At 38.8% G+C, this 10668-nt stretch overlaps 1 protein-coding gene across 1 annotated transcript in view; it reads right to left on the reverse strand.

Annotated features, from left to right (window-relative positions):
- LOC107681271 (potassium voltage-gated channel subfamily KQT member 2-like) overlaps positions 1 to 7431 on the reverse strand; it is a 55540-nt gene extending 48109 nt beyond the window's left edge. Inside the window, 1 exon segment of the mRNA XM_016477521.1 lies at positions 7019 to 7431. Coding sequence (XP_016333007.1) covers positions 7019 to 7311 — 293 coding nt within the window. The 5' untranslated portion in view covers positions 7312 to 7431.
- Between the last annotated feature and the right edge of the window lie 3237 nt (positions 7432 to 10668).

The raw sequence follows: 10668 nt of genomic DNA on the forward strand, positions 1-10668 counted from the left end.
GTCACATTTGAATTTGGTTTACCAATCAAATGCATTTATTATATATTTTACTTTTGAACGAACTGTGCACGTAGCCTATCTATCAGGTGATCGCTGCGCCTAATGTCTGCATTTACCTCTCTTCTCTTCATTCTGCTGTAATCTAGAAATGGTCATGCAAAGAACAATCTTCGATAACTAAAAATGTCAACTATTCTAAAAAAAAATAAAAATAAAATAGTGAGAGAAAAAAATTAAGAGAGAGGGGAAAACACGAGTGAGTCAAAATCCACAGCTAGCTTATTTTACTAAAGCTGATGATGGAGTGGAAGTTGTGGAACCGCAAATGGACCGGACACGTGGAGCAGATAAAAACACAGCGTCATCATCCCCACAGATTTTAGGTTAGTTTGATTATTAATTTGATAGGCCTATTGCTTTTTGTGTTTTAAATAACTCTATAGGCCTAGTATATTCGCTTATGGGTTGAGAAATTCATTTTGCGCGTCATGATGTAAGCTTGTAATTTAAACGCATTTTAAGCATTGCGGTTTAAAAACGAATTTAACTGTTCAGGGACATTAAGCATTAGGGCAGAATTCATTTTGGCAAATGCGCGCGTTAAGACGGTTTCTGATACGCGCGAGCGCACTTGCTCGTACAGCGCCTGACTGGAGTTATTTTTCACGCCTTGTGTTTAAACGTTCGAATACACATAGGTATGTGTCATGTGCGCGTTAAGACGGTTTCTGATACTTGCTCGTACAGCGCCTGACTAAACTAAGAGTTATTTTTCACGCCTTGTGTTTAAACGTTCAAATACACATAGTTATGTGTCCAAATGCCTGTCTCCTCGTCAACACAGTCATTTGTGTCTTAAATTAACGTTAATAGTTCAAGATAAAACATATGTGCACTAGTTGGCTATTATGAGATCCTGGCATTATATGATTTTAAATTGATATAGTTCACCCAAAAATTAAAATACTGTCATCATTTACTCAGTTTCAGGTTGCTCTGAACCTGTATGAATTTCTTTGTTCTCCTCAACATAAAAGAATATATTTTGAAGAATATTCATAACCACCAGAAAGTTCTGGTCCCTGTTGACTCCAATAGTGTGTTTTTTTTCATACTATGGAAGTCATGGGGGCACAGAAATTATTCTAATTATTAATTAGTTTGGTTACCATTATTGTTCCAAATACAGTATATACGTATAGTGTTTGTAGGTCAATTTCTTTGTTCTATTGAAATTCATGACTGTTTACTTGTCTTCAGTAAGTTTGTTTTATTTTTATTTTGTTTGAGATATTGGAATTGGTAACAAGAATTATGAAATTGCAATGCATAAAAAATTTTGATTGGATAAAAATCCTATTTTAAGCTATATATATCATTATTGTGATGGGGGGCCCTGCAGTAAGTCATAGCCCCGGGTCCCAGTGAAGTCTTAAGGCCCTGCCCACACCCCCATATATATATATATATATACAGGGTGCGATTTGCCGGGGGGGATGGGGGGCCCTGCAGTAAGTCATAGCCCCGGGGCCCAGTGAGGTCTTAATGTGGCCCTGCTCTGTAATGATGGGTATTAACCAGAAAACTGCTGACGCTGGTTGCAGAAAGACAGCAGCGATCAAAAGGCCACATAAGACACGAGTTTTACAACACAGTGTCGTCACATGAGGGACGTGTGTGTCATGTTCGTCTGTTCCCACAGCGAGATGATGACCAAATTCATCAGGTCAGCATCACAGAGGTTATTCTTCACATGCTGAACAAACTCACTCACTCACATAAGACATTTTCTACTTTTGGTGAGTAAATGAAGACGGTATAAAAGTGTATCTTTTTCACAAACACGCTAGTGAAAACTAAAACACCTGTCTGGAAAACTACACTGTTAAAAATTATTGGAATTTTAACGATACAATACTGCAGTAAAAACCTAATAATTGGTTAATGATAAATTTGCATATGGTGCAAAACGGCACTAAATCTAACAGGACATCTAATGGGAATTTTACAATAAAATACTGTTTTGCGAAAAAAAACAAAACCATAACATTCCTTATGTGACAGCTTACATTTGGATTGTTTTTCATTGAAATAACAGTTTCTTCTTATGTTTTTCTTATCAGTTATGTACGTTAGGGTTTTTACAATGTTACATTTTATGTTATTAATCTAATGCTTATTGCATTATTTTATGGTGTTTTGCACGACACGGTGCACCTTCTATATATTAGTGTTTCAGCTTGTGGGAAAGCTAACTGTTAGTATATTATAAAAGATACAAAGCACATTTTAATAATTTGGTACATTAACTATTACAGTTAATGCAATATACATTTTTAAAATTTAAATAAAATTTCAATCTACAACACTTAAAATGTCATATTTCATATTATTTATTTCATAAATCATATTTTTCATGTTAAGGTTCTGGCAACCACAGCTACCATTTTTGTTTTTTTACCATAAATTTCAATTTTGTTTATTTTTTTTACAGTGCACGATAGCTTCAATTGCATTTTCTTTGTGAAGTACTCACATCGTTTGACTTTACTGCTGTTATTTGGTGAACATCAGCACCTCTAAAACATCGTGACAGCGGCAGTTTTGAGTCATTTATTTATTTAACTCACCCTCTCTGGTTTCCAAACTGTCTACTATGATTAGCAGTTTTTGCTGACTTGAGCGTGTTACTCTGCAGTTTTCTGCCAGCGTGTTTCATTCTCATACACGACACGGAAACGCAGCGGTTTAGACACATCTGCAGCTAAAATACAAGAGTGCAGAATTTCAGAACATTTCAAACACATTTACATTTACATTTACATTTAGTCATTTAGCAGACGCTTTTATCCAAAGCGACTTACAATTGGGGGATACTACTCTGCAGTTTTCTGCCAGCGTGTTTCATTCTCATACACGACACGGAAACGCAGCGGTTTAGACACATCTGCAGCTAAACTACAAGAGTGCAGAATTTCAGAACATTTCAAAAACACCTTATTATTGACTACAGTCCTGTTCCTACTGCCAAATCAACACTTGGGTTTCTAGCTTAAAATATAGCATTACGTATATCATTTTTATGGCATGGAAAGAAAGCTTTGGAGGAACCATGAAAAAATGAATCCTGTATCTACACCCACACAACTGCTAATTTGACCAGATATAATCCAGATACTCAGGATTCATGATAACATTGACTAATGAGTCCATTGTTTAATTAAATATAATTATGATAAAGAGTTAACCAGATAAAGAGAAACAAGTACAGTACATCAGATAGGAAGGAAAAGACTGCACATATGGAGAAACGGGGAAAAAATGATTCATTTTTAGCTGTGAAGACAAACAGATAAATAAAGATGGCAAAAAGACAATATGATTGGTTGGTTTTCATTAGAAAGACTGTGAACATGGCAAATAAACAAAGACAAAGTCATTATATTAGAGACCTGAATGATAAGAAAATAACATATTAATATAAGTTTAATATGCACTATTCATTTATTAATTATTTCACCAATAATTAAGAGAATTAAGAACACCATTAAGTGTCCATGTTGCTGTTTTGGGCTGTTTGAGGTGGTATTTTTTAGATGTTTTAACATTTTTTTTTTAAATCACAAAAAATGTGTAATATAGTACTGCTATAAACAGTTGTGATTTAAGCCTCCGTTTTTTTGTGAAAAAAAGCATTATTTGTGAATAATTTTGGCAATAATCACTCAAAGACTAATGAGGCCTACGATCAATCAGTTCCAAAACGAAATACAAAACATGTGCTAATTGAAAGAAAACAAGTTGATAAAAAAATGGTAATAATATATATAGCATAACAAGAAATGCATAAGCAATTTTGTATGCCAGTCATTTTTGACCAGAAACACCACAAGGTGGGAAATAAAAAAAATTAAAAAAGCACAAAAATTTTAATTTTTTGGGGAAGTTATGATACCCTGTGTGAGCAAAGTCAGTAAGTTTTAGTCCAATGCAATAACATAGCTTTTTTAAAGAAAAAGAAAATCCTCTCCAGGTCAAAATGACCGTAACTTAACAATTATGATGTTTGTGCATCTTTGTTTAACTATAAATGATCTTGCTTTTCATTTTTTGACCTAATCTCAGAGTTTTATATGTGAACTGAGTGTAATCCTGCATCCTGCTGATGCATCTGTGTCTCAGTACTGCCGTGAGATTCACGGGAGCTGTTCACAAGCTGCGGTGCTGAAACCAGCGCCTCACATTGCCTTCAATGAGCCGCTGACTCACGCTTAATTGAGTGAGATTAGACGTGGTCGGAGGGTAAAAAAAATTAAAAAAGCACAAAAATTTTAATTTTTTTGGGAAGTTATGATACCCTGTGTGAGCAAAGTCAGTAAATTTTAGTCCAATGCAATAACATTAACTAGCTTTTTTAAAGAAAAAGAAAATCCTCTCCAGGTCAAAATGACCGCAACTTAACAATTATGATGTTTGTGCATCTTTGTTTAACTATAAATGATCTTGCTTTTCATTTTTTGACCTAATCTCAGAGTTTTATATGTGAACTGAGTGTAATCCTGCATCCTGCTGATGCATCTGTGTCTCAGTACTGCCGTGAGATTCACGGGAGCTGTTCACAAGCTGCGGTGCTGAAACCAGCGCCTCACATTGCCTTCAATGAGCCGCTGACTCACGCTTAATTGAGTGAGATTAGACGTGGTCGGAGGGTAATGCTGTGAAGATACACGCACTGGTATCGCCGTACGCATCAAAACAGGGTCGCTGGTGAGCACGTCTACATCTGCAGCTGTTATCACCAAACATGCTGTAAATACATCATTAAACTTTGATATATAACAACCGATAATGGTATGTACCCGATGGTACATTAATCATGATAGTCAGTTAGTACCGTGGGACATCTTAAAGCAATGCCACAGTACATGGTTGTAATGGTAATTTGATGCATGGAAACTGATCATAAGCAATATTTTCTGTTTCAGTTCTTGATTAAACAGTGTTTTTATAGCATGTTTAGGTGATTGCAGATGTTTGTTTGTCATTCTGCCATCGGTGTGTCGCTCTGATTGTGCAGCGGTTGATGCTGATCACAGGTTAATAATAATACAGGATGAGTTACAAAAGATGAATCCAAATCTGGATGAGGAGAGAATGAGAAACAACACAGTTTCACATGAGCTCTGGACAAGCTAAAACAAGGGAATTTGAAACGAAATCTCTTACAAGGTTGAGCTGTGCCTCTAAATGACATTAGATTGGATTTCTTCAGCTTGTAACAAGAACCTTCAAACACCAACACATTGTGAGCATGAAATCTGAGCACGAAAAGATTCTCTGGGTAAATAAAATCTATTAACATCACAAAACAAGCTTTCAGAGTGATATAATGAACCACCAACAAGTCACACGGAACCATGTTCTGTTGCTAAAACATTCTTCAATTAAACAATTGTTACTGCGTTCACTTTGGTGCTAAACAATCCTGATTTTAGACTTCATAAAGAACATGAGTCTAGTGCAGAAACCTTTAACACGATGATCCATTTAATCTGGATACTAAACTGAACTATTAATACCATTAAGAGCTTTAAGAATCTTCTTAGATTGATAGGAGGAAAATGTGCCATCTTCAATTGCTAAAACAAGTAATCATCGGTCAAATGCATGAAATGCGCAACAAATGTGCAGCAGATAACAGTTCATGGTCGTGTATCAAGGCTTTTCCATGCAGAGCAAGAGCCTAAAGGACTTTCAGCCACAAACACAATGATTCATTTCAGTACAAAAAGGTTCAGATATGACTAAAAATCCAACTATCCAAATAAACAAAGCTTTTGACAATCCTTTAAGATTGATACAATAAACTAGCAGAAGAAATGTCACATCATCTTCTATTAATACATCAATCCTGCCGCTTTATGAACATGACAAACATGAAACGCTTTTCCACAAGGAACAGAAAGCAAAAGATCATTTAGCCTCAACACAATGATCATAAAAGGGTTCTCTGGGCAGATCTGGCTCTAAAATGAACTATTAATAGGCCTACCATTAAAAAAGCTCTAAAAGATTTTTAGAATGATATAATAAGCAACCAGAAGGATCTGCACCATCTTCTGTTGTGATAACATCTGTCAAATGCATGAAATGCACAACAGAAATGCAGCAGTTCATTGCCGCCTAACAGACCTTCACCATGAAGAACACGAGTCTCAAGCAGAATGATTCATTGCTATTTAAGAGGGTCATCTGGGTGGCTCTTCATATAAACAAAGCGTATTTAGAGTGATATATTAAACTAGCAGAAGAAAAGTCACATCATCTTCTACTATATCAATCCTGCCACTCAATATGTTAAAAATTAAGCGCGTTTCCACAAGGAACAGAAGAGGAAGGAACATTAAGCCTCAACACAATGATCATTAATCCGGCTCTAAACTGAACTATTAATGCCATTAAAATTGTACTATTGCTTCAATCATTTTCGAATGATATAATCAGCAGCCGGAAGGAATTGCACCATCTTCTCTTGCCATAACTTCTGCAAAATGCATGACACGCACAACAGAAATGCAGCAGATAACAGTTCACTGACATGAAAAACAAGAGCCTAAAGTCCCAAACAGAACGATTCACTGCAGTATATAAAAGCTCTTTGCTTGGGCAGATATTCATCTAAAGCTTTTTAGCTTTTTTGGGAGTAATAGAACAGACAGAGGAAAAGTCACATCATGTTCTACTACTAGAACAATCCTGCCACACTGTAAACATGTGAAGCGCTTTTCTACAAGGAATGATCCAAAATGAACACAATGATCATTAAAGGGTTCTTTGGACAGATCAGGCTCTAAACCGAACACTAATGTTAAAGAAACACAAAGGACCCTTTTGTTGGAGTGATATAAAATGCAGCCCCTCTTCTCCCGCCACCCTGTAAGCATCTCATCAAATGCACGAGCAAAAGCGAGGTGATGCCAGTGAGCCCCCAGAAGCTCTTTGTTTTGATGGTACTCACACGTAAGCGTGGTAGATGAACGCCCATCCGCGCGGTCTCTCCAGAACATTGTAGAGGAAATTCTGCAGGCGTCGGTAGAACGCGTTGCGCTTCGGCGGCCTCTTCCCGGAGATGCTGGAGCGCTGTTTGCTCAAGATGCTGCCGCGCTTCGTCGCCTCCGCGCCCGCGATCAGCAGCGCGCCGTCTCGGCTCGATTCCGTCGCGCCCGCCTCGAGCCCCACGAAGCCCACCTTCAGCTTCTTCTCGGCCTGCGGGGCGGGATACATGCCGCCGTTGCGGGATTTCTGCACCATGCTGGAGGTGCTGCTGTCGTCATGGAGATCCGCTGGTGCTGATGCTGCGGGTCTTCAGGTGCGAGCATCACTGTGCGCTAGAGGTGCGCGGCGCGGAAGGCGTGCGGAGGAACATGAAGCCAATAGCTACGCGAAGACGATCTGCAGCCTACCTCTCTCTCTGTTTCTCTCTATTTCTCTCTCTCTCTCTCTCTCTCTCTCTCTCTCTCTCTCTCTCTCTCTCTGTCACACACACTCTCTCTCTAACACACACACACACACACCCTCCCTCTTCACTCTCTCTCTCTACAAAGGTTTGACTCTCCCTGGAGAGCTAGTTTTGGTGTTGAGAAGGTTATTAGTCCTGTTTGGGTTTCCAAGACAAGCAGGACCTTATAGCCATAAATGATGTTTGCTTTTATTTTAAATCCAGATTTAATGGATAACTGCTCTTTCTATGGTTTAATTAGCTGGTCACCCTGCTTGATCTCAAAACCCTCTGAAACCAGCCTATAGCCTGATTAGGCCGATTTATTTCTTTATTTAACAGCAGGTTAGGAATGTTTTAAATTTTTTTAATTTGCACTTATATTGCATGACCTGTTTGGGGTTTTCAAAGGCAAGCATAGGACACTGACCTTATAGCCATAAGTGATGTTTGTTTCCAAATCCAGATTTAATAGATAAATGCCCTTTCTGTAATTGCTTATGATGGTTTTATTAGCTGGTCGCACCTGCTTGATTTCCAAGCACTGTAAAATCAGATTTATTCAGTTAAACTGTAAGAATAAGTAAGAATTTGTAATGTACATGTTTGGCACTTTTATTGCATATTTAATTTGTTTGGTTTATAGTTTATCTGCTGAAAGCACATCTTAAACCAGTCTGATCTGTTAGCTGGTTTAAGAGGGTTTTGGTTCTAATCAGGCTGGAAGACCAGCTTGTCAAACCAGTTAAAACCAGCACAGCACAAATTATGCAATTTTGCGCCAAAAAAAAAAAAAAAAAAAAATTCAATAAATAAATAAATAATAAATTGACAGATTTTTTTTTTTTAATTTACACTTTTTCTTTTAATTTGCACATTTATTGCACATTTAAATCATTTGGTTTGTATTGAGACGTTTCCTCTTTAATTCTAAGAAAAGTCCATAAAAAAGGTCCCAATGTACTGTGTTAATATTTCCCTTATTGATTTTCACTGGCCTCTTACCCGTATTTTGAATTATGCATTTCATTATGTTGAATTTTATGGTTAAAGGAAATTAACCTGTAAATTTAACTGAGAAATATTTCAGCACCTGTTCTATTTTTCTAAGGATTTTTTTTCTTAAAATACAAAACTTGGCTGAAAAAAAACAGCTGAAACCAGCCTAAGCCCTCACAGCTTGAGCTGGTTTTAGAGGGGTTTTGGGCAGTTTTCAGCTGGTCAGCTTGTCAAGACCAGCACAGGTTTAAGAAGATTTTTTAACAAATGGAAGAGTTGTTTTTGTGCTAAATTAAAACAAAATGCAACATAATTTTATTGTTGGACCGGCTAAAATGGTTATATGTATGATGAGGAAATAATTCCCCATTGTACAGTACATATTCCCAGTGTGCTTGATGCTCTTTTATACAGATTTTATATTATAATGTTGAAGCTTTCAGAAAGCTTGTGGATTTTTTTTGGAATGCAACCCCAAAAAAATATATAGTGCATCAGATGATCTTTCTTTTGTAGAAGAATTATAATAAGGAAAACTGTATGAAGAGAGTTAAATAGGGCTAATTATGATGAAATTTGACCAAAGCTACATGTGAACATTGCATATATAAAACCCAGTATTTCTGCAAGTCTGGGTTGTCGTGTGTTAATCTGCAGATGTCAAAGGAGCAAACAGATCACCCTAATTCACCATACTTATACCCATCCACAACACAAGACACACATCCAGCACACTGACAATGGCGAGCATCACGAGCAGATCCAACATTTGTCTCTTGGGCTGCTGAATAAGGCTTTGCGTCCTCGTCATACTGAAGCTCCGTGTGTTTGTTTCCAGACAACAGCAGCGTCTCCCGAGACACACGAGAGCCGCTCCAGACCCCTGCTAATCAAATCAAGAGTGATCTCAGATCATTCAGCTCACATCAGACCTGCCAAAGACGACACTCAGGAACAGTGCGTTCAGAAATGATCTCATGATGCTTTCAGAGCCAGTCACGCATTTGAACGCCTATGGTAAAATTCTGGATACAATCATTCAATTCTGAGTGCAATTCACCAAAAATCACACTATGAAAAAAAGTAAACCTTTAACAAACATTTCTCACACAATACTAAATAAAATAAAAAAAATAAAAAATAAAAAAATAAAATTAAATAAAATTAAATTAAATAAAAATTAAATTAAATTAAATTAAATTAAGAAATAAACATTGAAACATTTTACAAAGTGTATCTGTAAAACTGTGGTTCAAATTGACCTGGAATATTATATAAGGGTAAAATATCTGTCACAGTCTTCAGCGGGTGTGCCCAGGATGGCCACCAGATGACACTGGTTTCTGTGAGCACATGGCTTGTGTTGTGTTTGTTTGGTGCCATGTGCTCTCTCCTGTCTATTGTCTTGCCCCGCCCATCTTGTTACCTCATTATTGTTTAAGTTGCTCCACCTGTGTCTCCCTCGCTAGCCTCCTCATTTGGTTTCCTATTTATTCTCCTGGTGTCTGTATGAGGACTCAGCGGAGAAATGGCTCACTCCATCTACCGGTCTCCACTCTCTCCAGCCCCCTCTACCAGCGCATGCTCCAGCTGGATACCTTGAGCTCCCTCCGTCAATGAGGGACTGATCTGAGGGAGTTTGCCGGGGAATTTAGGAATGCCTCAGAGGGGCTGGGCTACAATGACTCCGCGCTAAAGGACTTATTCAATTATGCCCTTGATGAGCCCATTAGTCACTGGAGCATGTTAGGATCCGATCATGTATCCTTTGAGGGGTTTGTGGAGTTCTTGGCACGTTCCCCCGAGGCGGCAGCGCCCGCTCACGGTTCCCCCGAGGCGGCGGCGCCCGCTCACGGTTTCCCCGAGGCGGCGGTGCCCGCTCACAGTTTCCCCGAAGCGGCAGTGCCCCCGGAGGCAGCAGACGAAGCTGCAGTGCTACCCTCTCGGAAACGGAGGAGGAGGAGGAAGAAGGCTTCTTCCGTCCTTCAAGCCCGGGAGGCCTTCCTAGAGCCTGGTGCCCTGCCGGCGTCGCCCAAGCTCCTTGCCCTGCCGGCTCCGCCCAAGCTCAGGCTCCATGCCCTGCCGGCTCCGCCCAAGCTCAAGCTCCATGCCCTGCCAGCTCCGCCCAAGCTCAAGCTCCAGGCCCTGCCGGCTCCGCCCAAGCTCAAGCT

Source organism: Sinocyclocheilus anshuiensis, unplaced genomic scaffold (genome assembly GCF_001515605.1).
Source record: "Sinocyclocheilus anshuiensis isolate Anshui unplaced genomic scaffold, SAMN03320099.WGS_v1.1 scaffold1632, whole genome shotgun sequence".
In the NCBI taxonomy this organism is placed as follows: Eukaryota; Metazoa; Chordata; class Actinopteri; order Cypriniformes; family Cyprinidae; genus Sinocyclocheilus; species Sinocyclocheilus anshuiensis.